Genomic DNA, 27,967 nt, shown 5'->3' with positions numbered 1-27,967 from the left:
TATAGCTATTCTAGCTATAATAAAGCCTATTATAAAGTTAATCTTATTAAAATTCTAAATATTATTTAATTAAATATTATACTTTATAATTATATTCTATATAAGCCTAAATTAGCTATAAATAATAATTAAATCTTTATATTTAGCTTTTTAATAGTTATATCTTTAAAATAAATATATCTTTAGCTTTAATTATTACTTTATAAAGTTATAAGCTTAATACCTATTAATAGGTAATATATTATAATTAATTAATAGGAAATTAGCTATTTTTTCTATAAAATATAATTATAAAGGAAATCCTTATAAATCTAAATTAAAAATAAATTAGATTATTATTTATTTCTTTAAATTAAATAGTTTTTATAATTTAAAGATAAAATTATTTTATAATTAAGTACCCTATTATCAGTAATATAAGTAATATTTATTAATTTTATATATCTTAATAATATACTAGGTATTTAATTTTAGGTTATTTTAAAGAGCCTAAAGGGTAAAAAGGGTTTTAGCTTTATCTAAACGTTTTAATGTATTAGGTAGTTATAAATTAATTAATTAAATAAAAAGTTAGATATAAGAGAGAAAACTGTAGTATATATTTATTTGCAGCACATGCTTATTAACCACATTAGCCTATATAACTTATAAGTAGGTTATAGGTCTAAGACTGCAGGCTTAATTTATAAATAGCTAGTAACTAAAGAAGTATTTAAAATAAATAAATAATAAGTTAATTTCTAATATATTAGTAAAGAATAGTACTAATTATTAAGCTTTTTATCTATAATAGGAGGATTTAATAAGGTTCTTACTTTAGGCTATAAGTATAAGAATGTATCTATTTGTAATAAGGCGCTTTAAAAACTGCAGTTAGAGAGATAGAAGTTATGTTACTGGATTAATATCGACTAAGAACTTGTCTACTTATATGGAGAGCAAGCTAGATTTTGGCATTGGTATAGTTATGTATGTTTGCTTTATTGGCGCAGATGGTAAGAGGCGTATAGCCCCTTATAGCAATATGGATGTTTCTGGCTAGTATGTGATGGTGATATAACCCTTGCTATTTGGCTGTATCGGGACCTGAGAAATATGTATTAAGTATGCTCTCTCGTGAGGTGATGAATATAGGTGGGAGATCTATTTAAGCCGTTAGGTCCTCTTTAGGGTATATAGTAATATTGTGTTACAAGCTATTAACCTTAATGAGGGGTGATAAGGCGTTTTTAACTGTATTGGGTATAAACCCTTATCGATTAAGATTTATTGGACTTTGGTCTTTAAGTATTTACTAAGCTTATTTAATTGATTGACTTTAGATGTATTGTAGATGTCTAGGCCAATAAGCCCTGCGTGTATACTAAGAATATTGTTGTTGTAGGTATCGGGATGGAATAATCGATTCTTAGTGGGATTGAAAAGATCTATTAAGTCTCTATAACCTCTAAATGCTCTAAAGGTTATACTGCTATTAATGTATTTGCTGAATGTGATAAAATCGCCTTGGATGCCTTGAGTAGTGCTGTATCTGGAATAACCTAGTTGCGAATATATGATCTTATTGAATATCAGGATAGCACCTTACTTGTTGGCGATCTTGCGAAGGAAGTGTAGGAATTCCTTGGTTGCCGGTCTGCAACTAGCAGATTCTTGAACCGGCTTAACCAGGATTGCCGTAAGGGTCTGGTGGGAGGTCGTTTAAAATTGCACTGGTCTTGGGGATATTGTTATAAGGGGCATACATAAAGTCGTGTGGCAGGTTTATATAAGGCGCGGTTGTATTACGTATTAGAGCTATCGGAAATATGAGTGTACTCCTGTGGTAGCTATTACTGAAGATAAGTATCTTTTGTCTTTTGGTAATAGCTAAAGCTGCCCTAAGAACTGTAGTGTTTTTTTTTGGTGCTAGAGTTGGTGAATCGAATAAGTTTGATACCGATGGAGTGAACTGTTTGCAGACCTTTTGAGTAAACTCCTTTTTAGTTTGGGAGTTTTCGCTATAGTTCTAGCCTTTTGATATTGTAATCTGGATAGCTTGTGCGATCTTTGGCTTGGAGTGACTAAAGATTTTGGCACTAAACTTGCCTAGAAGGTTAAGATATGTGTTGCTGTCGACAGACGTGAGAGTATTAGACCTAGCCGATGCTTAAGTTAATGGGAACGGCTCTATATGAAGAACTGACCTGGTATTACCGCCAGGAAGATGGGAGTGGGCATCTTGATGTGCCTTTAAAGAGTGTGGATTTTGTGTAGAATACTTGTCGTGTGCGACTCTGAGTGCATTTTCTATATAGGTTGCTGTTGTAATTTCGTCTTATGCTTGCTTTGGTGTAGGAATGGGTTTTTATGGCCTTCTAATATGAGGCTGTATCTTGGTGGTTGATAAATAGATATATGCAGTCTGATTGTAGCTGACACTTAAATCTGCTTTTAACTACTGAGGTACTAGGACCGTAAAGAAGATAGGAGGACTTTGCTTTTATGTTGCATATATTAGAGGCCTTTGGCTATCACTGAACAAAGGTTGTATGGTGTCCCGGAATTTCCGTATGGACAATCCCGGACTCCAAGTCCGGTAGTAAGTTAATGCCAAATTACCAGGATCTACTAAAATAGTGCTGAACTGATATCGTTGAGTTCTTCTCTTACTAAAATCTGTACCTTTCCAATTCTGGTATGTATAAAATAGATCGCAACCCCTTCAGTCGGCTCGACAGCATGAGAGACTTCCCATGTTTCATAGCTTTGAGAATAAGATCATTAAGCCCGCCATGGAGAAGGGGGAAGCGTTCTGCATGCACTTCAGAATAAGATATACTTATGGAACTCCTTAGGTATTTGTGATAAATTCAATCTTCGGAAAGGGTTTTTAAAATATATACTAGAAAGACAACGATATAATATCTAAGATATTAATCCTTTATTTTCCATTGAGGGGTACCCTAGTATTAACTTAATTAGGAGGAAAGACAACACTATTGTAAGCGGCCCCGCCTTTAATCAGCTTTGTGTCCAAGCAGTTGTTCCCACCAGAGACATAAAGAAATTTACACCAATGAGTTGAGGTATAGTAAGTGAAGCTAGTGTTTTTAGGCACATACATCAAATCTCCCCAAACAAGCGTGACCGGGTGATATCCTTGGATATGAACGGTAAGGGTACCCTCCAGTACCATGAAGGCGCTTCCATGAGGTAAGCTGAAATAAGGAAGCGACGATATATCAGATGGTGGCCCGTTGATTGTGATGGTCGATTGTGTAAAGCTATAGTTCCCTGAGGACTCTGGAGTAATTAGCGGCTGCACAATCTGATAATAACCGGTCATGGCCTTGTTGAGGTACTTGGGTCCGTATCCATTTGCGACCCAGTACGAAGTGTCGCTGTCATTTCCAAGGTAGTTGGGCCCGTCGTGCCAAGCTGCGTTACTCGGTGTAGTGCCGTTCAAAAGGTCTCGTCGTGGGACAAAGTCAGGTTGAGACCAAACATCCAAGTACGTGAGTTGCTGAACTTCAGAGACTGGTACACTGCCAGTACCATTTGCTCCTTCTTCAATATAGGCATTTGAATATGGCGTATTGGTAGTCGTGTTCCATTGCTTGCCAATGACGTCCATCAACTTCTCAAATCCTCCCGGCGCAACAACGGCAAGCACCTCGGAGTCAGGGTCGATGAACTGAAAAGTGTGGTTCGTGTAGGTCGCCCACGACCCAAAGTCCCCTTGAGTAAGCACTCGTGCTTCTTGCATCTCATTTTCATGCTGAGCCCAAATTTGCACACGACCTTTGATGTTGAAAAAGCATTCATAATGATATTTGTGCATGTGGGGAGAGACAGCGACATTTGAACCGGTTCCAGAACTATACAAGAAGAATGTGAACTCTCCACCAGTAGAATTTCCATTTATCGGCAGTCGGAAGGTTATATGTCCTGAAAGGACACTGTGAGAATGCGAGTATCGGCGAATAAGATACACCTCAGCTGTCTGAGGTGGATCAAGCAATTCGGGAACTGCTTTAGGAAGTCCATGATGTGGAATTAATGCATGAAGCTGGATTGGCAGCGCTAAAAAGAGTAACAGCTGCAAAAACATATTGATTCCAGTCATTTTGGTGATGTTGTGGGCAATCGAGTTGTACAGCTCAGGATAATTGAAAATAGATAGAGCAATAAACTGCATCCTACTGTCTTTAAATAGGCCTCTACTCTCTACGTAGATTCCTTGCCTCCGCTTCGACAACAATACTGTTCATTGACGCGTGTCCGTTACGTAGGAGCTCACAATCAATGGAAACTGTCGTCATCCTCTACAACAATCATGATCACTGATGGGGCAAAGTAGATTGAGCTTTGAATCTGCTCCGGCACTTCCGTCTAATAGTAGGCTTAACAACGAGTATCCCTCCTCCATGTTGTCTCTCGGGAGACTCAGGTATCCCATAATGGGTCTAATACTTGTCACTGCGGATTCTCGATAGTTCAATCTGGAAGTTTATGGTGATAATCTCAATCCAAACTAGGATTATGTTGTTATACTTTACAGGGGAATTGTGGCTTAGCTGGAAAGGAAACACGCGTATGAAATAGTGCGGCTTATGAATCAGGTAGGTAGTCGGAACCAAATTGATCCCGGCTACGCTGTCTTATTCAATGACTCGATACCCAGCAAGTGGATGCGGCTTAACGATCAGGTAGTCGGAATCAAATTGATCCCGGTCACACCGTCTTTGTTAACCCCGCAAAGAGTGAATGCGGCTGGGACGGTATTGTGTTTAAGGCCGGCTTCGGCCAAGGAGGCCCTGTTGCAGTGAAATTGGTATATTCACAGGGGAGTTGTTATACGGGCACGACATTCTGGCTACACGGGCGACTCTTTATACGGGCATGACTTTTGTAGCACCTGATTCGCTAGATTTCCGTCCACCCATAGCTACATCCCCGCAAAGGCGGTGAAACCACTCGCTAATAAGATCTCCTTTTCAGTGTAGAAGCAATTAGTTCGGGTCAGCCCCCTTGAACAGGTCTTGCACAGGCGTCAAAATAAGGACTGGTTTCCATACAGAACAAGGCCAACTCTATTACGCCCTCGAATGCAGCTATCTACACCTTTATTTCCTAACTGTTATACAAGAAAGAACCTCCTCGTTGCTCTCAACCAGCTCCCACTGACTCCTTCGCCTCCGGATGCTTGGTTGCGCAGATACTTGTCGCGGTGCTGGTAGCTGACTGTGGTCTATCCGGAAGTAGCGGTGGGCCGAACCTGGCCGGTCGGGTCTGTCGCTGTCATTTTCGAGGATGTGATTGCTCGCTCGGGCTGGACCGCCGGGTTCGGCGTCTTGAATTGCTCTGAGTTATGAGGAGGCTCGGATTGGGACATAATGAAAGTTGTTATTGTTAAGTGCTGGGAGACTAGCGATGGATAGCTAATTATCTGATGGAGAGCGTCGCGTCAGTCAACTAAAGTTTGAAAACTCTAGGTACAAATTAGAGCCGTCGATATAACCGAGATGTGCTAACAAAAGAGGGTCCTATCCAATCAGATGTTACAAAAGTCATGCCCGTGTCTCTTTGGGATGAATGAATGAATTTATTCCGCCCGGGAGGATACGCCTCATAGGGCCCACAACGTTATATCTCGTTACATTGTTATTCCCCTCATTTTGCCCCTTACAACCTTAACTCACCAGTCCTTACACCTTGCCACTTTCCCTAGTCTTGCTTGTCCCTGCGACAGGCCTGCTTGAAGGCCAAATTCTTCAAGTGTTCAGCGTCCTATCTCCAGCAGCTGAAGCCTGGTCTGTCTACCAGAGGCTATACTATATTAGTTCTTGCTGTATTATCTTGTTTAGCTTGTTAGTATGTTTTTTATGTCTCTGTAGCATCCAAACGGCCTGTGCTTATCGCAAACTTAATCAATGCTCGCACCGCTCCCAAGTTTGGGCTCCACCTATGCCCGTCCTCTTGTTGAATGTTGGAGGGTTCACCCTCAATTTCAGGATTAAGGTTTAGGATTAAAGTTTGAAGACCTAAACTTAGATCGTAGGTTTTTCATCTAGGACTCAAGTCCTAGAAGGAACCAGTCGAAGATATAAGGTCTCAATAGTCCTTCGATTGCGACACAATCAAGAAATATACACAATTCACCTTAATATCTGACACAACCGAAGGGCCCGGTTTTTGGTGCTGTTTGCGGCATTTGCTGTTCTTCAACACTCTCATCAGGTCAAAAAATGTGAAAATTGCTGGAATCATAGAAACGAAGCTTCTTGTGATAATATGTTTGCTATTGACTGTATATGACCGGGCGAAATGACTGCTGCGGCGCCCAAATGGCTTCCTAATTGAGAACGACTTCTCATGCATTTCTCACGCAATTTGGGGGTATTATTGTTCATCGTAAAGTGCCTGAGTGGCCTCTAAGGCTTCGGCTTCCTCTATCATGCGATTTATGAAAGCATCGTCATATCGGGCGTGGCGTTGAAGCGGGCATGGTGTTGAGGGTATCGTTAGAATGGGGGACTCGCGGTCGGGTAGGCAGGGCGGCGATGAGGGCATCTCGAGATCATCTTCATCAGATAGATATCTTCATCCTCATCCTCATCAGCCGGCGGTTGTGTGAGCGTAAAATCGACGGTATCATCGCTGCAGAGAAGGCGTGATAAATCTGCTGACGAGAGGGGCTTATCTGCAAAGCGTGTTTTGCGAATAGCCTCACGGGCTTCCGGGGCAAGCTGGGTATCGATCGTAAAGAAATCCTCCTTCTTATTCAGTTGAGAACGTATCTCAGCTCGTGAGGCGTCATATGAGGCATATTCAACATCCTTTCCGGTGTGTTTGAGCCACTGTTTAAACTGTAACCTCTTTTCAACGCCGTTGAAGATAACCTCCTTCTTCTTCCGCTACTCATCTCTTATCTCCATCTGCCGGATTGCAAAAGATCGAAGATTCCGAAGCTGAAGTCGCTGTTGTGCCTTATTTCCTGCATTTACATCCTCAGTATGCTGTTCTCGAAGCTCTTCTAAGCTCACATTGTGAATATATTCTCCTACCGGTTTTGCTCCCTTGTCGCGCTTTCTTTGGTGATATCTCTTCTCGATACGCCCTTGGCGATCTTCAACGTGATTTCTCACGATATCTTCAAGCACAATAGCTTCACTGACGATCTTCCGGACCGACTCCAGTCCCCGGAGCGTTGGGGAGCTTAGAATATCGTGATAGCGGTTGCTGATATCTCTTGCTGTATCAGAGGCCTTCGCTTGAGGTTTCACCGCTCCCGGCCGACACCTTCGAAGCGATTGACCATCTTAAGGTCTTTCTACAGGGACAGGTGGATATGATGCATATTGTAAAAGCCGAAGATGCGCTTTCTTGCTTGCGCATAACGGCTATCAACGTTGCGATGGCAGGTATCAACGTGGAACTGGAGAATGTAGTTCTATGGCCGCATCATTTCTCGGATGCCTTTATGGCTGACATGAAACAGCTCAGGCCATACGCATTGCTTATGCTTGCTTATTTTACGCCTATCTTAGCCGTGGCAGACCGCAACTTCTGGTGTCTCCATGGCTGGAGTAAATATCTCCTTGCAGATATTGAGTACCGTTTGAGAGATTTATCTGCATTTGCTAAAAGTTTAGAATGGCCGAAAGCACGTATTGTATAAACAAACCTAACGCAGCTGAGATTTGCATCAGATAGACAATATTTGCTTACCACTGGCTCACTTTCTAATTTTTTCTTCTTCATAATGATGATTACAACGGCATGATGAAGGGCGAATAGATGTTGATCTGATTACCGTTTTTCACTCAACATCGCCCTACAAGTGTCAGGGTTGGTTGATTAGTTTTTGCGCCATATCAGCAGGTCACTACTCAGGAGTATTTCCTTCAAAGCAAAGACTTTACCGTTGCATTGAGACCAATAGCTAAAGTTGGAATCTGATGTCTCGGTGGTACAGTGTCTTTGGAAGACATGATAGACAGGATGTTGAGAGTGAGCTGGTAACGTTGGTGCAGTCAGAAGTATTTATAGTTGCCTCAGCTTGACTTTATAATATTGAGTTCTATAAGTCATCCTTTTTCAGAGGGGACCCACACGTACGGCCTGAACTAGCCAATTCAGTACAAGGAACCATCAGGCTCCATATCACCACCTGGAACCAAAAGCTTCTCTATCCGCACAGACTACCCGGGGTTTCGGAAACAAATTAAACCCGACAGAAAATGTGCACTGACCTGCAATCGACGAAATGAGTAATCAGAAAACGAACTAATTGAGTCCACCGCAATCAGCAACCAAGCCCCTCGGCTCTTGTAGTTAGGGAAGTACGAACCTAACGATACACTTCTGCAACACCAAATTTCGGAACCACAAGGGTTTGGTAAGCAAGACAAGGTTCTTCCAGTATGTAGACAGTCCTTGTTATCTGACAGGTTCAAACAACAGATCGCAGCATCGATGGTGCGGTTCTACAACAATCCAGACACCACATCTGCGCATGCTGTCTTGAGGTAATGTTCCACTGGTAAAGCTCTCGAAGTTGAGCACTATCGTATCCGCAGCTTGAGTACGGCGGGTTCATATGTTGTTCAGTGTTGTTTGTTGGTCAGCTCCTGGAATCCCTGCTGATTCGGCTTCTGAAGCCGAGTCACAGAGCTAGCGAAGTTAAATTCCGCTTTCGCCAAGCATGAGTCGACATTTTGTATTCATGATGATGCGGTTAGAGCTATCCACTACCGAGACCTCGGAACTCGAAGGGTAACTTCGATAACCTCGGGATAAGTCTCAGCACTGCTTGTCTGTTTGTAGTATTGAACAGCATCAGCCCAATCTTTAGAGGCAAGTTTTTGTGCCTCACTACCTCTTCTTCAACACTATTGAGAACTGTTGATCCATCGTCCAGTTTCCCGTCAATTTTATTTCCAAAACTAAGAATGTGTAAGTAATATCTGACTCATGGTTTGCGCTGAAAGAAGAAAATAGTATATCTATATACTTCTATAAAATCAAGCCTTTAGTTCCTTATACAGGAAGCCTCCCTTTAACTCTAACAAATCCGTCTTGATCTCTCCCATCTTACTCTCTAAAGCAGTTAGAGTTGGCTGAGCTGCATCCTTGATCTTGACCTTGGAATCGTTAAAGGTTTCCTGGCTCGTATAAGCAGTAATAATAATTAGCCTGGAATCATTCCCAGAACTCAGTCCAATCCCAAAGAACAACACATGCAGCTCTTTATTTGCAGCTTCGACAACGCTTGACCAGAGCTTTACTTCCTCGGGACCGAGGCGTGCTTTGAGGTCAATATCCGTTATCTGTACGAATGGGTGGTCGACCTGGGCGATTTCGGGTTTCAGTATCTCGAGACCTTTGAAAAACACAACAGTAGTCTTCTGCAGAGGACCAGCCATGACGCCGCTGCCGATGTACCCGAAAACTGGTTTCATCCTATCTGCTGAAGAATGAAAACGTATCGCGTGCCCATTGGCATAACTAAAGACCCATTTCTTAGCCTGGGATTTTCTAGTCTATGCAGCATCAAACTAGACATACTCTTCCATTGCCCACATGAAGGGATCGTCAGGGTTCTCAGCAGAGGTTAGGCAGCCGTATTTGAGTGTGCCGTGCTCGTGCTCGAAACCGTACTCGGCCTGTTCGCTTACGAGCTGGATCATCTAGGTAAGGGTCGATGTTAGGCAAGCCCGGTGCAGATATGGAAAAAAGACGAGATTACCTTGTCGCGAGCAGCATTGTCCTTGAAAGTCAACTTGGCGTACCAGAATGTACGGCCACGGGTAACATCATCGTTTTGGTCCACTCCGGCTGCCTTTGCCGCTTCCATGACGGTTATAAGATTCTCTGTAGTATTAGCACTTGGAGTTTTGCCTAGGCTGGGATAAGCGAACTGTGCGTGCCCTGCTGGAGAAGATGGTGAAAGAGTTGCCTATAGAAGCAGGCATTTATATATCCAAGCTCGCCTAGGGATCATGGTGTTGACCGCTTGGTTTAAGTACTCCGTATATAAATTACAAATGCAGAGGCTTAAGGTGGGGCTGTGCATGAATTTCCATTCGCCTCCGCCATCTTGTAATACAAGCATGATCCAGTGGGGTGATCTGTTGTCCTGGCCGGATGAAACTTGTAGCCGCACCATCGTGACTCGGGTGAATGTCTGATCGCGGCGACGGGTTTCAATACCGTCTAGCTCCGTTGTGTCGACGGGCAGAAATTGCACCGGCTCCCGCTCGGCCTCCCCAGAGTCCCCACCCATCTTGCATCCCCTAATCCCAATCCCCTCTAGGCAAACGAGCGCTTACCTTCCACTTACCCAGCAGTTGTCTGTTACCAGTCAGTCAGTATGAGAGATTAAGTCAAATCCGAAATTAACTTGTCATTGTTGAACTTTAAAGGTCGCATCGCGCGAATTGCTGAAAAGGCATCAGCGAAATATTTTCGTGAAGTCGTACTCGTGACCCGAGCGCCAGGTAGGACTATATAAGGTCATCGATTCCCTCCTTTGCAGCCCCATTAAAACGGAACATGGCATGTTCGTGATCTACAAGATGACCCTCACCAACATTCTAAAGATTGTGGCTTTTGCCATTCTTTTCGTCGCTGCCACCCCCTATAGTCCTGCCAGCCAGAAGACAAGCTACTGTGGTCATGGTAAAATTCCCATCTCCGACGCCAAACGGCTTGCGCTCTTCCAAGAGTACAATCAACAGCTACATATCAAGAAAGACGTAGCCGGCGCTTTCGCAAAATACGTCTCACCAGATCTGATCGAACACACCCAATCGACTGGAACCTACGATGAGAATGTGGCATTCCTCACAGCCCTGTTGCCACTCGTCAACATCACGATTATCAGCGACCTGTTTTCCTGTGGTAAATCTATTGCCTCTCAGCCCATCTGCTCTCTCCACTACAAGGTTGTCCCGAACAGCCCTGTGCAGGCATCACCAACACTTCGGTCCTTACAGACGTGTACCGTTATGAGGACAGCTGCATCGTTGAGCACTGGGACTCGTTGCTAATAGGAAGCTCGGCCACCACGAACCCCAACTGGCCCGGTTGATCAGGGAATATGTGCCCTTGGCCGACAACAAAGCCTTACACAGTTATCTTGGAAGGTCATCCGTTCATCCATGGAATAAAGGATAATATAGCACTGTACAAATGATTCCAGCGTTGTGAGAATGAGTTCAAAGATAAATGAGAGAAATGAGGCAGAGACCTACCAGAATGTTCGAGATGAAAATAGCTCAGTATGCCGGCCCTCCGGGATGTGTTTTCCTGGCGAAATAAAGTGCTAATCCCTATCCGTGTTTTAATGAACATGAACTTTGACTTAAAAGCTGGTGGCTTGGCAGATCGACCTGTCACCTGCGGCTTGATACCATCTGCCAAGCCATAAATTAACTTAATGTTGAGAGACTGTTATAATGTTCACTGGTGTGCCAAAAGGGTCTGTATTATCTTATGTTACGGTGTTACCCCGGAGTGTGTTATACCCTTGCATAAGTACAATAAGATGTTCATTTTGCGGTCATATAGCTGCGGGCAATTTTCTCTATAGTATATGTAGTTACTTGTTGATGTTACCCCGCCAGGAAGAATGTCCTTGGCAGGGAGACAGTGCCCTGGTCTCAAGTGAAATTATCAAAGGGATGATGCTTTATGCGGGTTAGTGCCGTAGTAGAACTCGTGGGGGGGTTGCCTCTCAGGAGTCAGGAGCAAGTATTAAAGTTTGACATGCATAAGACGGATTCATTCTGAACCCGTGGAACCCCATAGGCCCACCGTTCGATACACCCACGGGCCCCGTCCTGAGTCGTGCTATACATGCGAATTTCCAATAGGTATTAGTACTTCTGATTTGAAATGTTGGCTCCTCAATCTGAAGCTGATCGTGACGTCGGCGAAATTCTGCTGATGAGCTTGGTTAGATGTGACCGTGTGAGGGTCTATGAACTCGCCTCCTTGAGCCCCGTTGCTGAATAGAATGGCTTCTTAAATACAGCGCCCTGATCTCCATGGTTGTCTCTTGTTGTTCTCCTTCACAGCATTAGTAGGTAAACACTGGCGTCTTCATACCGATTAAGCTACTATTCTGTTTCGCTTTTAAGTCCCCTTCATCATGTTCGACATGAAATGTTTAATGATCACAGCACTCGCGTGCGGATCAATTGCTGCTGGGAAACCGCATTGCGCGAAACAAGCTCCAGACGTGCTGCTCGATGGGATTAAAGCCCTCGGGGGATCTAACCGGCTTGAAAATGTGTCGGCGGTCACGTACATCGGCAACACGTAAGGATTCCGCACCGTGTGATTGATCTTGGTGCCTATTAGCTAACACTGCACAGAGTGTATCGCACAAGGACCTTAATGGAGGCATATTCCATGAAGGGAGTCGACAATATGATATCGCCCGCTGGAAGCCAGAACATATCCTTCTCCTATGACCAGCCTCATATAAAGCAGCGCATTGACAGATTCCACGAATCGGGTGGTATGTATTGATCCTGTGAGCTCATAGAGCGCAATTAACGATCATGTAGAGATGTTCCTCCTGGCGCGGCCAGCTCTCGACCCTTTCAAATACTCGCTTGCCGTGCAGGGTGGCGAGAAGGGCTATGCTGCCGTCGTAGATGGCACCATGAATTTGTTTGTGCCTAATTCACCACCACAAGGTTATATTGATAGTAAGTCTTGTGAACCGATCGTTGCTGAACGATGCTTATTTGTCTGATAGGTTTGCTGGCCGCCTATATCATATTTGATGCAGAAAGAATGTCTCCCAAGTTGCTCTCTACAGTAAGTTGTCTCTGAGACACCAGTTCGTTTCAAGGAATCAACTGGTCCCAGATTCTGTCAAACAACTACTCTACAAGTCTCGAAGACGCTGGTATGGGTCGAAAATTACCCGCTGGTGAGAATATCCTTCAAATGTCCATCCCCAATCTTATGCTCTATAGTACACGATAAAACTCTGGATCTTACGGTGCTCTTCGACCCAGAAACCAAACTGCCATACATCATTCGTTCTTATGAGTACCATGGAATATATGGCAATTCGACACAAGATTTAGTGGTTTATAACTACACTACTGTCGATGGTGTCAAGTTCCCCGGCCGCTTCAAGACAATCTACAACAAACAACACATCCTCATGGATTATCAGGTGTCCACAGTGATTGTCAATCCTGACTTGGATCCGAAGCTCTTTGACGGACCCCAAGGTCAAGATGCCACGAGTTACCCAACACGAGACAGCTCGTATGACTTTTCAGAAATTGGAGAGTGGTACACAAACTACCTATGGTCGGGTGCTTATCGAGGAACACTGGCGAATATCTCGGCCACAACTCCCCTACCCAACATGCCGGAGGTTTGGTTCCTGAACTTCCCCGATGGTACTGGCTATCAGCAAGTTGTCGTCGAATTCGAGAACGAAGTGCTTGCCATCGATTGCCCCCCACATCAAAGCCACCTTGTCCTGCAGTGGGCTCAGGAGACCCTTGGAAAAACAATCACCCATGTATGGGTAAGTTAATCGCTCCTACAGCGTTTGGAAATTACTAATGAATGCAACGCTGTTAGCCTTCCCACCACCACCATGACCATGCCTTGGGGCTCAAAGATTATATTGCTGCTGGAGCAAAGGCCGTCGTTCTTGATCAGGCCCAAGAGTATTATTCCAATATTCCTGGCATTCAATTCGTTACCTACAGGTAATTTAGTGGCTATGGACATACCAGGAACCTCTTCTTGCTAACCTTTGGCAGTGCTGATAAACCAATTGCTTTCAAAGACTCTCGTAACCAGGTCACCATTGTCCACTTAGAAGGCTCTGCTCATGCATTTGACCAAGCATACGCTGCAATTACGCCAATCTGCCCCACTGAGAACAGCACCATGGCTGTATTTGAGGCTGACTACTGGAACCCGCACTTTGAAAATGCCGACTTTTTTATTGATCACACTGAGGCTGCCGAATTCCTCAACAAGCTGTCCAAAGATCAGGTTGCCAAAAGCTCGCTGTACGTTCCACTTTTCCATTGACGGATCCAACGAGATCAAGGCAAATGGATTTCAGAAATAAGACTGCTGACAATCTTAATATAGGGTCATACCTGCGCATGGAGTCGGCACGGATCCCCTCACTCACTTAATTGACCTTCTCGGATTGCCCTACCCAAGCTACTCGGCGAAGGACTTTAAGTATAGTGCTTGCCCCAGCAAGATCTAGTGCTTAGAAACTAGGGCAAGGAAGGAATTCGACACCTGGAAATCTATACTGATGGGTAATGGCGACATTAATCTTACGGTTCCTCTTTGTTTGTAGACACCAATCGCTGTTGAGAGACACAATAACCAGAGTTTGGGGGTGATGAGCGAGGCTGATAAGGCTGGTTTGCTTTGTTGATAGTGCTTTTTAAAAGCGCAGTAGGCGCGATTCTTTGTACATACTACAATACTATTCTTCTTTCATACCTTGCCTATATCTGAATTGCCTTGCACTTCTCATCTCAATGTGCTTCCCTAACAACCCCAGCAGATTGGTCAACCTGGGCCACACAAGTTACATCCATATTTAAAGCGGTTCGCTGGCCTACTAACTCCAGTTTCGAAGTTCGCTGTTTGCTTTTGGAGCACCCAGTTCTGATAAACAAAGATGGACGGGGGGTCTGCAAATGAGTAATCAACAGACCCACAGAGACTTCCTGTTGCACTAAGTCTACCTAAAGGGTTTGGTGAATATAATAAGCAATTGTAGTGTGTTAATTGATTTTTATCCCTTAAAGTTACTTAGAGTACATAGCTCGATTACAAAACAGTTATTTACTAAGGCTGAAGATCCTGCCTACCCTACAACATTTCCTCTTGATACTGGGGTTACCTGTAGGCAACTCAAAATGGCGCCCACTATTCTAGAGTAGCCCTTTTAGGTGGATCATTAACTGTCCATTTACAGAATGCGAATGAAGTCAGGGGCGGAATTCCCCGGACTTATACCCCACCAAAAGACGAATGAAGTGGGGAATAGTTAGTGCGTTAACGGATGCAAAAAGTATCCGCGCAGGGATGGAACTAGCGCTGCAGCTGAGTAATATGTCGTTTATTGAACTTTATTCGTTAGCGAAGCCATTATGACGGCAGATGCGACCTTTGCAAACCTGCATCTCGGAATCTTCCCCAGAGTGTATTGCGCACCATTTCACGCCATGGAGGGAGAGCAAATAACAACTGGGAGTGACAAGAGCAAAAAGCGAGTTACAAATGTGAGTGCCATTGCTTCTCAGACGATGTCACGGTCTGAACGTTAATCACTGCAGCAGGCATGTCTCAGATGTCAGAGACGAAAGATCAAATGTGATGGAGAAACGCCCGGCTGCACACCCTGCATAGAGCAGAGTACGCACTGTGAATATGCAGAGCGAAGAAGACGCGGGCCAGGGAAAAGGTAAGAGATAGTATCGTGCTCAGATGTTCGACCAGCTGAATGACTTTGTTAGCAAGCAATACATCCTTATGCTGGAAGAGCGGCTCAGCAAGGTAGAGTATTCGCTTAGAACGTCGCCTGGCGCTAAGCCCTCACAAGAACGGACAGCTATCTCTCGGCCACCTGACGTGGATTCCAGAGGCCACTTCGATGACAATGGGAAACATTTGGCAAGCCTTTCAGGAGGCATATCGACTGGCCTACAAGTTGAACCTACTATAATCCTCGGGCAATCTCCCTCTGTCATGTCGACCCCAAGCACAAAACCCACTTCCCAAGCAGTTTTGGAAAACCTAGAGGCACCAACCGGCATTTTGGAGTCCTTGGATATCACGAATGACATAGAGTTCTATGCCTCATACACCGAAGAGTCCCAGCGCCCCCCAGTGTCGCTCCCAAAACTGCCAGGAAGTCAATCTGATGTAGATTTGTTTCGGTCTCAATTGGACCCAAGCGGATTCCGAAGACAGGTCTTCGCCTCTGTGGAATCTCAATTCCTCCTGCAACATTTTATTGCAAGCGCACTAGACGATATCAACGTCTTCTACCCGCTCTTTACTGTGGAATCTCTCTCGGAACTGCTCCAGCAACAGTTCCTTGCCGGCCCAAGAAACTGCGACGATAGCCCGTCGAGATGGGCTACCACAAATGGTCTTATTGCCACGGCAATACAGTGGAAAACAGAGCACGGTGCCCATGGCCAATTAACTCCGATTGCATGGGGTTATTTTAAAAACGCATTCGCCATCTTCCCAGAGCTTCTTATCAGAGGCAGCGATATCTCAACTTGTCAAGCACTACTTTCCATGGCTATGTTCATGCATGGAACTGCGGATGCCCGGACTACTTCGAGTATAACCGCGTCTCTCGCGAGAGCGCTACAGGCTGTAGGTCTACACACTACAAGGTGGTATGAGAGACTAGATCGTACAACAGCTGAGCAGCATATGAGAGTGTTTTGGATTGCTTATTGTATTGACAGCGACCAAATGATGAAACAAGGATTACCATCCACATTCGGCAATGACGTAGACTTGAATCTCCCTACCATTGGCCTATGCGACGGTCCCAGCGATTACGCCCTCCCAGGCACGCAAGACAGGATAAACGTTTTGCGATGCATGGCAGGACTTGCCATGATCCAGTCGCGCATTTCCACAAAACTTTACTCTCAGCGGGCCTTCAAAATGAACAACACGCTGCTCCATAGGGCGGTAGCCGAGCTGAATCACCAGCTTGACATGTGGAAGATGAGCCTGCCCCCGCAGATTCGACCTGCTTATGATAGTTGCCCGAGTAGTTCACATCTAGAATTGCCAGTGCTTCTACTGACCATTATGTATTACACTGCAGCTGGAAGAATCAACATGGCAACAAATCGTCTCGGGCCCTCAAATAACGACACGTTCAATTTGCTTGCACAGGTCCCAATCGCTGCAGCCCGGTCGACTCTCCGGCTTGTCCAGACAATGTCACCGCCGCCATTCAGCCTCTCCTGGTAAAGATGTCTCTTCAGATTGAAAATCTTTGAAGCTAACAAGACGGATAGGCAAATAATGTACCATGCTGTGTATGCAGTTATCACGATTTTCACGTCCATCCTTCAAAGCCCGTCCGGTCCCCAAGCACACTTAGACTTAACACTAATTACCGGCTTTGTGAGGGCTATCGAAAAGCTTCTGGTCTACCATGGCTGTGACCTTGAGAATTTGTTAAATGGATGCACCAGAATCGAAGAGGCTGCACGGAACGTCGTAAATTCACATGGAGCCATGTCTGAAAGCCAGCACTTGTCAACTGACACATCCCCTGGGCGACTGACGGAGGGGAGGTATCTGGTGAGCAAACATTGGCTTTTATTCTACCAAACTCAAAACTGACGTCACATGACTTGTAGCTTATATATCAAAGGTTGTGCGGCTCAGTGGATCTTATGCAAATTGTCCACGGGTTAATGGGCAACATTCTTACACTATGTTCTGAGGCAGTGGAGCTCTTTGCAGAAGTTCTTGGAATAGATCGTGATTGGACGTATACATATGGCCCATTTGCCCCAGGGAGCTTGAAAGCTGAGAACTTTAATTTTAGATTCGGACCTCCGTAATGCAGATATAATCAAAATGTGTTTGGGTTTTGCTGGAGTAGAGGCTCTTCACTTGGATTAGCTAAAGCTAAGTAACTATTCTTAGATAAATATATAGAAGGAAGAATAATACAATATCGGCTAAGAGGAAACTAGAGAAGTTCAATAAGCCTGCAGAACTGAGGTGGGAGGAGAAACAGTTTTACAGCCAGAGTTGGGATTTTGGCCCTTTCTTCAGAGTGATTAATTTAAAAATTTAAGGCACCGCTTATTTTAAGCCTTATATATCTTAAAGCTGGGTATCGTAAATTCTTATAGAATTCATTATAGCTAGCTTGGTTTTTAAGAAGCTTACAAGCCTTAAAACACTCCTCCATTTAAGGTTAGATCTTTAAGAGGCAGAAACAGCTAAAACAACCTTTATAGAATTTCAATTTTCTAATTAAATCTATTTATTTATTATACTACACTAACTGATGAGATTCAGTTGTCCCTGTACATATGCACTAGGCAAGATGTTAGATCCTTATCAGAGAGTAACCAGTCAGGTAGCCAGAATCAGCCTAGCGCATATCCATAGGGACTACTGAATTTCCTAAGTTGGTGTACCATAGTAATTTAACCAGATAACTCACATAACATATATAATAAGCTTATATAACAAAAATTTCAGCCTTTAAAAATTAAAAACACTATAAAAATGCAGTAAACCGCTAAATTAATTAAAACTAATTACTATATTCTCTATTAGAAACTGTAATAACTACCTAATACCTTCTTGCATTATAGCCAGTCTTACTGCATATTCTATAGCGCCTTTCCTTCACTTATGCCAACCCTTCTTGGCTACTACCTCTTAACAATTCGGCCACTATACCTACATACTACTATCTATCTAATTAATTACTTGCCTTCCTTCCTCTACTATTATTGCCCCTCCTTTCTATAGTTAGGTTCTTTTTGCCCTTTACTGCCAGCTTAATATCTTATTTACCTGCTAAATATCTTAAAGTTTAGCCTTTAGTAAGGCTATTTTATATATAATTACCTTAATTCCTTTAGAAAATAACTTTAATGCTTTTAGAATTAATTTTAGAGAATTACTTTAAGGCCTTTTAATTTATCTTTTAAGATATTTTAACTAAAATTAAGCCTTAAGTATAGTCTTTAGGGTCTTTAAAACCTAAGGTATAGGCTAGTTAGCCCCTCTTTTACTAGCATTAAGGTCTATAGCTATATATTAAGCTTTAAGACTATAAATTTTAGGTTAAGAGAGATAATCCTGGCTTCTTTAAAGCCTTCTTTAATATTTCTCTTTATTATAGTTACTTAAAAGGCAGTATAAAAGGCTAAAAAGAACTTAATCTAAAAAATATAGGTTATAAAGTATTAAATTAAATACTTAATTTCTTAACTATATATCTATTTAAATATAAAAAAGCACCTAATATTAAAAGGCTAAAGTAGGTAAGATAAATAAAGTAGTATATAAAGTATAATAATTAATTTACCTTATAATATCTCTTAAAGTTAATTAAATAGTAACTTTTATGCCTATTAAGGATTAAAAGATAATAGTAATTTTTTAATCCCTTAATTATATATTAATTAAAGTACTTTAGCTACTTAAGGCTTATTTTATTATCTATTTAGCTATTATTACTTATTATAATAGCTTAATTATCTAAAAGGTTATTTTATTAGTATTAATTAGTAAGATAATATTAGCCTATATCTATAATAAATAGTAGGATTATCTAGCCTTTTATATTAATTACCTAAATAACTATAATCTATTTTTAGTTTCTAGGCTATATTAATTTTAGCCTTTTATACCTATTTATATCTATAATAACTATTTTACTTATAATTATACCTATAAGAAAGCCAGTTTTATTAAAGTTATAGATTTTATTTAATTAAATATTATATTTAGTAATTATATTTTCTATAAGCCTAAATTAATTATAAATAGCACTTAAATCTTTATATTTAGCTCTTTAATAATTATATTTATAAAGAAATATATCTTAAGCTCTTTATATTGCCTTATAAAGTTAAAAGCCTAATAATTACTAATAGGTAATAAATTATAGTTAGTAAGTAATTAATTAGCTATTTCTTTAATATTATATAGTTAGGAAGAAAATCCTAATAAATCTAAATTATAGACTAAATTATAATTTATTTCTCTAGATTAAACAGTTTATATAACTTAAGGACCTAATTGCTTTAAGATTAAATGCCCTTCTGCCGGCGCTATAGGATTATATGGCCAACTTTATAGATCTCTATAGTATATCAGAGCTTTAATTTTAGGTTACTTTAAAGGGCAAGAAGGGCAAGAAAGATTCTACCTGTAATATTAGGGTCTGATATATTTTGTAGTTAAGAATCTATTAATTAAATAGAGATGATGTAAGTTAAGGGATTTTTATTATGTATGCTTGTTTATTATGCAAGCTTATTATGTACGTTAACCCATAACAGGTGGCATGGATGCTAACCTGCTGTTATGAATTAATTGTTTGAAAATTGCCACTTCTCACACCAGAACTTGGCTAACTAAGTTTCCTTCTAGTTTGGAGGTCCCAGGGGTTGTCGTTTCGAGCTAGCCGGAATGGAAGCGTGCTTTGCCCCTCGCATGAACGGATGCAATTTGTATCTACTCCTGGTGGATTCTAATTTATGATTATTAAAGGACACTGCCGGCATCCGTCAAACGGATACACATTGCATCCGCTCCATGGAAGCTATGCACGGACTTTGGGTAATCGCCCTGACGGCGCCCATTCCATGTTTAGGTGGCTCCGCAAGATGCTGCAAAGTTGTCCCTATTACGGCCATGCAGTAATTGCATCCAAGCCTCCAAGGAGGGAAGTGGGTGATGAAGAAGTGTTGGATACAGGCGTGGTAACCTCAGGGGAATGATGATTGAAAGATAGGGAGAAGCAGATTATTGACTGGTTTATCTCTCTCTCCCTGTCTTTATTCTTCCTTGTCCTTGTTGTATTTAACGAGACGAGGCTGTGATACGAGACCAGTCGAACATGCAATAAATCTGTAACACGACTATAACTCTTATTTTACGCTGGTGTGATAAACTGGGTAGGGTTATACACAATGAAAAGAGAAGAATATTCAAGGTTGATCTAGAGCGAGTTAATTAGATACATTTACCTAGCATATTAAAATATTATCAAATGCCTTATACTTCACGGTAGATATATCGGAGAGTATTAGCCGTTCTAAATAAGATGTTCCATATAATAGCTCCAAGCAATTTAATTTATTAGAATACGGTTCTCCATTATCTAATTCAGTTAATGCAGCTTCGCCATTACACACTGAGATGTTATGTTCTAAAGTCGCATATCTGGAATGCCCCCCTTCCCTGATGAAAGAAAAAGAAAGAAAAAGAAGAGCGTAAAAAATATGCCAGCCATGGTAGATATCACTGGCTTGCGGTGATTTGAAGACCGGGAACTTTAGTCACAAGCTCCGCACTAACCTCCTTCCAAACCATTGCTTGAGCCCTCCTGCCGGCCGGACTGGTTATTACGGGGATCGACTGCCTAGATACGTTTTTGATTAGCAAAAGTAAAGACGTTTAGACGGGAGCGGGCTAGCATCCGTCGGGGTTACTTACATGCGGAATTCCTCGTCTGTCAGATAGAAGCGAATGAATTTTCCCTGGAAAGAAAGGCGTGGTCAGTTCAGTGGCCCTTGAAAACCCAATATCGTGCGAAGTAATTGATTGAGCTTATGGGTTGAGCACTCACATGTTTCTCAGGCCCCGCCAACGCCGCAGCTAATATGTACCTCGCGCCGAGCTCGGGCGACTTTCCAACAATGCTCATGATTATAGGGATCGCCATTTTAGCAACGAGAGATCGCTTTTTTAGGGATCGGGAGAGGTCCGTATTGCAAATTCCCGGACAAACACTCTTGACGATAACTTGGGGTCTGGCGTTGCGGGCATTGTCAGCGTCCGTCAAAATGATGACCTCCAGCGGAGGGAAGGTAGATCACTTACTCTCCCTTTCCATCAACAGCTAGCTTGCAGATTTCTTCGAAAGCGTACATCAACAGCAGCTTACTGGTAGCATACATAGTATCCGGGGCACCAGTGGAAGGCCAGTGTGACGCGTCTTTGAAGTGCAACAGAATACCTCCGTCACGTTCCTCCCACTCAGGCCACTCGGAAATATCTGGTGTTAAATGCCGGCCCGAGCTTACGAAGACGATGCTTGCCGGCGACTGTCGGTTCTGCCGTCCTGCTTTCATCCACTTTATGAGGAGAATGGCAAGGAGGGAGGTGCAAAGTGTGTTTGCTTGAATTGTTTGTTCCCTAAGCAAATGGCAGTCGTTAGCAAGATTCCAGCGCGGCAGACACGAAATAACCACGTACCAGCCCTCAGGACTCATAATAAACTCGGGAATAAACGTCCCGGCATTGAGTATCACAATATCAATGCTGTTCGTTCGCCGCACAAGCTCGTCAAAGAAGGAAGTGCACGACGAATACCGGGTTAGATCCAACTCCATGGTCTCGACCACGACCTGTTGCCTCCCCGCAGCCCGTGCAGCAGTCTCGATCTGCTGCCTGGCTGTTTCGGCTCTAGGTTTATTGCGGTAGGTGATAATTACTTTGGCAGCTCCGAGGGTCGCAAAGTGTTTCGCGGTAGCGAGACCGAGTCCACCCGTCCCGCCGGTGACGAGGACAGTTTGACAGTCGAAGGTGCCGCGTGGAGGAAGTGGCTCGGGGCTCCACTTCGCCTTGATTTCACGGAGGAGATCTGCCATCCTAGCGAGCAGAGATTAGGTCTGGGATGATGCGAGAGATCGTGTGGCTTTGCTGTCGGCTTTGTGCAGGGCGCTTTGAATGCTGTTGCTTTGGTTGACGGGAGGTGAACAAGAAGCAGGATCAGTATGTGTCGAAATAGTCCAGGCTGAGGTGTGTGCGATGCGATGACTTTAAAGATGCTTGGCGGGGCCCTGTCAAATCGGCATGTTGTCGGCGCACAGAAATTGGTCTGTTCCGGGCTTGTGCTAGTGTGGTAGGGGAGCGTAGCTTTGTTAGCAATACGTGTAGCTGATGACAAATCTTGTTCAACAGGTATCAACAGGTATTCAATACATTGTATGGATCTCGGGTCCCACGACGATCCCGAAATTTTGATATCCTTGTGTTGTCTGGGCTGATTTTCATACACATTTATGTACTTAGTATAGCTCATTGGTAACGAGGTCAGCGTCGAGCTCTCTCGGGTGTGACAAGGGCCTGGAATTGAGTTAGTGCTAATGCACGCACCGTCGGGGATGCAGACCTATTGCCAGTAAATCCGAATTCGTATGCATAACTCCGTGACAGGCTTGATAATAGCGTCTCCGAAATGGCGCCAGTTGATTTGCCTGATACGGCGGAGGCAACAATAAAGGTAAGAGTTGATACGTGCCAGTTTAGATGAAGTTTCAATAGCAGAGGGCCATTCCACAGCAACGCCAGGTCAACAGGCAAGGTCGAGTCTATTCACGGCCTGCCAACGTATGTCACGATCCCGGACCCTGGTGTCGAGCCCAGGAGTGGGAGGATTTATCTCAGCTGTACTTTGCTGATGAACTTTGTAATATAAGAGGACAGAAGGACGGTTATGTAAGGAGGATTCCGTATAAGGTGTACTTTAGTGTACTTGCGAGACTTTCATCAATAGTGAGGAATTAATGGATATTCTCTTTTCACCTTAAAGGCATATTTTTAAAATTATATAAGAAGCTTAATTTAGGCTTAAAATAGCTAAAATCTTATTAATAGATATCTAAGTTTTAAAATAAGCTTTATTAATTTTCTGTAGACTTTTTAAAGAATTCAATATAGCTATAAACCTTAAAGTATATATACACTGTAAAATACACTGTATTTTGAGGTTTTCTACATAAAATAAAATAATTAAAACTTTTATAAAAATCTTTCTTTATATAAATAGCTATACCATTTTTAAAAACATTTTTTATAGATTTTTAGCTAATCTATTTAAGGTTTAAAATAATATAGGGTAAGCTACTTTTAGCTGCACAGTATACTAATAGGCATGCTTGTCTGATCGGCAAGCCTATTGTATACATTATAAAAGAACTATAATATAATTTCTATAACTTTTTGCTGTTTTATTTAGTATAGTATTAAGTAAGGATAGATTTTATAAAATATAGTTAAGATTTTATATATAAAATAAAGTAAATAAAAATATATTAAAAATAGATTTAAATAAGATTAAGTATACTATTTTTAGCCGCACAGTATACTGATCCACATGCTTATCGTGTACGTTACGTCCAATTAGAAATCAAGTTTCCAGTCTACAGACGGACTACGTAATCTCGGATGCAAAATAAATCCTTGCCACAGCGGGTGTTTATAAAAGCGGCTCAACACCACGTTGTGGCCATCAATCAGAACTTCGAGCTCAGTGTGCTCTCTTCATTCTTCTTTGTCCAGCTATTGCTTCACATTAATCTTTCCCACCTCCTCTATTTACTTTCACCATCATCATCATCACCATCGAATTCCAGTGCGATTACGACACCTGCTGTCAGTCATGGCTGGTAGTAAAGTTCTTGTCTTAGGCGGTACCGGGCCAGCTGGTATTTGCGTTGTGCGTGAACTTCTCCATCGCAAGATAGGCACAATCGTGTTTTGTCGAAACCCAAGCAAGGTTCCCGAAGACCTGGCCCCTAATGCACTGCTTGAGGTACGTAAACAAACTCTCCACTATTCGACCTACAGCCTGACCATGTGATTGTAAAGGTTGTGAAGGGAGACTCAAGTGCACACGATGCCTTGTCGCGAGCTGTCGCCCAATCGCGCGCTATTATCTCTCTGCTCGGGCCAAGTAGTGTCGCACAGCCAAGAAATGCTTTTGCCGATTGGTACAGAACAATTGTTCCCTTGATGCAGAAGCATGGTTTATCTCGTCTTTTTGCTTTAGGAACGAATGCTATCCGCCGTGCCGATGATCAGACTTCGGTTTCTCGTGCCTTGATGAATGGACTTATCCGGATCATCGCAAACAGTGGTTTTCAGAACATGCTAGCCGTCCAAGAATACTTCGAATCTATCGACCATTTGGAGGTAGATTGGACCGTGTTTCGTTTGGGAATGCTGTTGGGCACGAGCGACGCTGCCGCCTGGTCTATTGATCGGGAGAAAGGGTTAGCCTATGCGGGGCCCGTGGCAGGTGCTGGGTATACTGGAGGTATTAATCGGAGTGTTCTTGCTAGGTGGCTTGTGGACGAAGCCCTAATAGAGGAGCCTCGATGGTCTCATCAAATGCCAGCTGTTACCAACCGAGGCTAGTCACAAAAAGGACTCTCAGTCTTTCTCAGCGAGGGCTGTTTATCAACAAACTAACTTTATTAAGCAATGGAATAATAAGGACTTAGAGTTTATAGATAGTATTTACTTTACAAGCTTCTCCTTTATAGACTTACCTCTTGCCAACCTAAAGTAATCCCTAATAATATCCCCTATATTATTTAATAACTAATAAACTAATTTTAATAAAAAATAAAAAAATACTAATATAATATAAAGCAGCTAACCCCAGTTTAAACTACTGCTTCTTTACTGATATTACTTTAACTGCAGTTCTTAGATATAAGGTTAATTGGTTATATGCCCTTATATATACATTTAATTAGTAGAGCTAGTTATTATTAACTTTAGGTTAATTTAACTTTTGCCGATTAACTTATATAAAAGTTAACCTAATTCCTTTAAACCTTTAAACCCTACTATTACCTTATATTTATCTAACTCTATATGCAGATATACTTTATATTAAGAGCAGCACCCTCTTTACTGTAATAACCCTTTTGGCTATATTAAAAAGCCACTCTTTATATATATTTAAGTTACCTATAAAGGCAGTAAGGAATATAGCCTGGTCTAATTTAAGGGAATAACTTTCCTTTAGGACCCTCTTTAGGTCTTTTAGACCTAATAGCTTATAATTAACTTAGGTTAGATTAATTAAGTTAAGATAGCCTATATAATAGATTAATTTAATTAGGTTATAATTAAAGATAGCTATGTTATAATAAGGTATTAGGGTTAGGTTTGTCTATTATATATAAAATATTAAGTCTTTATTATTATATATATAATTTAGGCCTAAGAATTATTTACAGACAATTCTAATAGAATTGTCTATATAAATGGAATTTTATAAGCTATATATTATTATAATATCGCTTATTACTAGATTGAGTTATTAATTAATTAAAAATTCTATTTAGGGTTAGTTAGGGTTAGCATTATATTTAAGGTTTATAGCGGTATAGTAAAAGGGGTTTTATAGTATAAAATATAGGATTTATTACTTTATTCTATTTTATTACTGCAATTTACTAACTATTACTTAAGAGTAATAAATAAGTATATAAAGGTTAATAATAAGTACTATATATTTATTTGCCAGAAATATAAGATAGCACTTTAGCTAGATATATTTAAAAAGCACTTTTAATAGAAATATAAACTATTTAGTAATATATTATAAAATATTATTTATTATTATATTAATAAAGATATATTAAATTTAGTTAACTTAAAGCTTTTAAAAGATAGTAATATAATTATTAAATAGCTTTTAGTATAGAGAGGGTATAGCTATATTAAATTATATTAAGGTATTAGGGTTAGGTTTACTTATTATAATATAAAATTAGGCCCCCATTATTATATATATAATAAAGGCCTTACTTTTATATTATATAATTTATCTAAACTTATAGGTAATACAGACCCTAATCCCTATTATATATATAATTAAGTCTTACTCTTATTAAATATCATTAAAGTCTCTTCTTAAAGTCTCAATTTATATATTAATTATAATTCTAATTATCTTTCTCCTTACTTTTATTATTATTATTATCCTTATTACTAATACTATCTTTACTGTTTTTATTATTATAATATCTATAGATAGTAGACTATTAGCAGATTAGTATTATCTTAACTTTTTCTATTATACTATTTAACTCCTCTATAAAACCTTATAGAGATCTATAAATATTAAGTAGTTTTAAAATAGATATTTTTTATAAGCTATATAAATTGCTATTTATAGCTATTTAAATACTAAAAACTCTTAAGTCCCTAAAAAGATCTTATATATTATTACTAATAAGGAAAGACTTTAGGATAGGCTAAATAATATATATATATAATGCCTTATAAATTCCTAAAAGGTTAGAAACCTTATTTATAATAGTAAGTACTATAATATAGAACTTATTTTCCTTTTTAATACTATTAGTTAGATAAATCTTATTATAGTATATAAAGAGGCTTCTAGAAATAAAGATATAAATACTAGCGCTAAAGATATTTACTATTACTGCTAGTAATTACTAAATATAAATCTTCTTTATTAAGGTGCCTTTAGAAAGACTAAACTTCTTATTAAGATATTTAGCTATTCTTATTAAAAGGGGCAGCCCTATATTAATATCTATTTTATTCTTAATAAAGAAGTCTTTAATATCTTTATTAAATCCTATTATAGCTAGGTTTAATTAGTAATTTTATTTATAGATAAGTAATACCTTTATATTAATTAGTTAAATATTATTAATTATTAATATATTAGGGCTATTATATTAAATAGCCTAAGCCTAATATAAAGTAAAGCTAAATAGTATTGCCTGCCTATCCTTATATATCTTATTTATTACTTTACCTATATTTTAATTAAAGTTAGTAAGGTAATACTATAAGTAGTAGCTATAAAGATAGATTAATATATTAATAAGCCATTTCTAGCTTTAGTTACTAAATACCTTATATAGAATAGCAAGACCTATAATATAAATATCTTAAGAGGATAACCTGCCTTTAAAGTCCCTTTCCTATAGCTTTTAAGTAATAGTTAGGGTATTAAAAGCTTTATATCCCTCCTTTAAATAGTTTATAAGTCTATTTTTAGCTTATAAGGCCTCTATTAAGGTAATTAGCTTATTATCTCTATTAAGTCCCTGCCTTAATGCTTATATATTTATATTAAGCTATATTATAATAGGTTTATTATTAATCTAAAGGACCTATATAGAAATAGGGTTTATAGATAGTTATAAAGGTATATTAATATTTTTATTATTACCTCTATAATTATTTAGTATATATAGTAAGACTTAAGTAAATACCTAAAAGAGCTAGATGCCTTTTAAGAGTATATCTAAAGGAAAGTATAGCTTCTTTATATAATATATATTATAGCTATCTATCTTTAAGTTACCTTTTTTATTACTGGCTTAAATATAATACTTAATAAGCTTATAGGCTAAATACTTTAATATACCTTTTTTAATTCGTA

General features: G+C 40.6%; 9 protein-coding genes across 9 annotated transcripts; 4 read left to right on the top strand and 5 right to left on the bottom strand.

Moving 5' to 3' along the window:
• Window positions 1-1,266: 1,266 nt before the first annotated feature.
• On the bottom strand, window positions 1,267-2,220 carry FPRO_03844 (uncharacterized protein; the record flags this gene model as incomplete). Its single annotated transcript, XM_031225899.1, has 4 exons — window positions 1,267-1,541; window positions 1,589-1,686; window positions 1,964-2,088; window positions 2,197-2,220. The coding sequence occupies 4 exons, from the start codon at window positions 2,218-2,220 to the stop codon at window positions 1,267-1,269; spliced, it is 522 nt and encodes a 173-aa protein (XP_031076489.1).
• A 736-nt stretch (window positions 2,221-2,956) lies between these two features.
• Window positions 2,957-4,108, bottom strand: FPRO_03845 (uncharacterized protein; the record flags this gene model as incomplete). The annotated part of the gene is made up of 1 exon (XM_031225898.1): window positions 2,957-4,108. One exon carries the CDS (start codon window positions 4,106-4,108, stop codon window positions 2,957-2,959), a length of 1,152 nt encoding a protein of 383 aa, XP_031076488.1.
• A 2,398-nt stretch (window positions 4,109-6,506) lies between these two features.
• On the bottom strand, window positions 6,507-7,380 carry FPRO_03846 (uncharacterized protein; the record flags this gene model as incomplete). The annotated part of the gene is given in 3 exon segments (XM_031225897.1): window positions 6,507-6,842; window positions 6,990-7,284; window positions 7,301-7,380. The coding sequence occupies 3 exon segments, from the start codon at window positions 7,378-7,380 to the stop codon at window positions 6,507-6,509; spliced, it is 711 nt and encodes a 236-aa protein (XP_031076487.1).
• A 1,628-nt stretch (window positions 7,381-9,008) lies between these two features.
• Window positions 9,009-9,841, bottom strand: FPRO_03847 (uncharacterized protein; the record flags this gene model as incomplete). Its single annotated transcript, XM_031225896.1, has 3 exons — window positions 9,009-9,492; window positions 9,553-9,674; window positions 9,734-9,841. 3 exons carry the CDS (start codon window positions 9,839-9,841, stop codon window positions 9,009-9,011), a joined length of 714 nt encoding a protein of 237 aa, XP_031076486.1.
• A 721-nt stretch (window positions 9,842-10,562) lies between these two features.
• FPRO_03848 (uncharacterized protein) lies at window positions 10,563-11,036 on the top strand (the record flags this gene model as incomplete). Its single annotated transcript, XM_031225894.1, has 1 exon — window positions 10,563-11,036. One exon carries the CDS (start codon window positions 10,563-10,565, stop codon window positions 11,034-11,036), a length of 474 nt encoding a protein of 157 aa, XP_031076485.1.
• Window positions 11,037-12,139: 1,103 nt separating this feature from the next.
• Window positions 12,140-14,251, top strand: FPRO_03849 (uncharacterized protein; the record flags this gene model as incomplete). The annotated part of the gene is made up of 9 exons (XM_031225893.1): window positions 12,140-12,309; window positions 12,366-12,511; window positions 12,561-12,704; window positions 12,755-12,816; window positions 12,868-12,931; window positions 12,978-13,546; window positions 13,603-13,733; window positions 13,788-14,042; window positions 14,128-14,251. 9 exons carry the CDS (start codon window positions 12,140-12,142, stop codon window positions 14,249-14,251), a joined length of 1,665 nt encoding a protein of 554 aa, XP_031076484.1.
• A 1,238-nt stretch (window positions 14,252-15,489) lies between these two features.
• Window positions 15,490-17,007, top strand: FPRO_03850 (uncharacterized protein; the record flags this gene model as incomplete). The annotated part of the gene is made up of 1 exon (XM_031225892.1): window positions 15,490-17,007. One exon carries the CDS (start codon window positions 15,490-15,492, stop codon window positions 17,005-17,007), a length of 1,518 nt encoding a protein of 505 aa, XP_031076483.1.
• Window positions 17,008-21,042: 4,035 nt separating this feature from the next.
• Window positions 21,043-22,394, bottom strand: FPRO_03851 (uncharacterized protein; the record flags this gene model as incomplete). The annotated part of the gene is made up of 5 exons (XM_031225891.1): window positions 21,043-21,163; window positions 21,238-21,281; window positions 21,371-21,554; window positions 21,625-21,939; window positions 22,000-22,394. 5 exons carry the CDS (start codon window positions 22,392-22,394, stop codon window positions 21,043-21,045), a joined length of 1,059 nt encoding a protein of 352 aa, XP_031076482.1.
• Window positions 22,395-24,187: 1,793 nt separating this feature from the next.
• FPRO_03852 (uncharacterized protein) lies at window positions 24,188-24,945 on the top strand (the record flags this gene model as incomplete). Its single annotated transcript, XM_031225890.1, has 2 exons — window positions 24,188-24,340; window positions 24,397-24,945. 2 exons carry the CDS (start codon window positions 24,188-24,190, stop codon window positions 24,943-24,945), a joined length of 702 nt encoding a protein of 233 aa, XP_031076481.1.
• Window positions 24,946-27,967: the final 3,022 nt, after the last annotated feature.

This window comes from Fusarium proliferatum (assembly GCF_900067095.1).
Source record: "Fusarium proliferatum ET1 genome assembly, contig: FPRO_scaffold002, whole genome shotgun sequence".
Taxonomy (NCBI): domain Eukaryota; kingdom Fungi; phylum Ascomycota; class Sordariomycetes; order Hypocreales; family Nectriaceae; genus Fusarium; species Fusarium proliferatum.
Note: the sequence above shows the minus strand (reverse complement) of the source record. Positions and strands in the feature narration are given on the sequence as shown.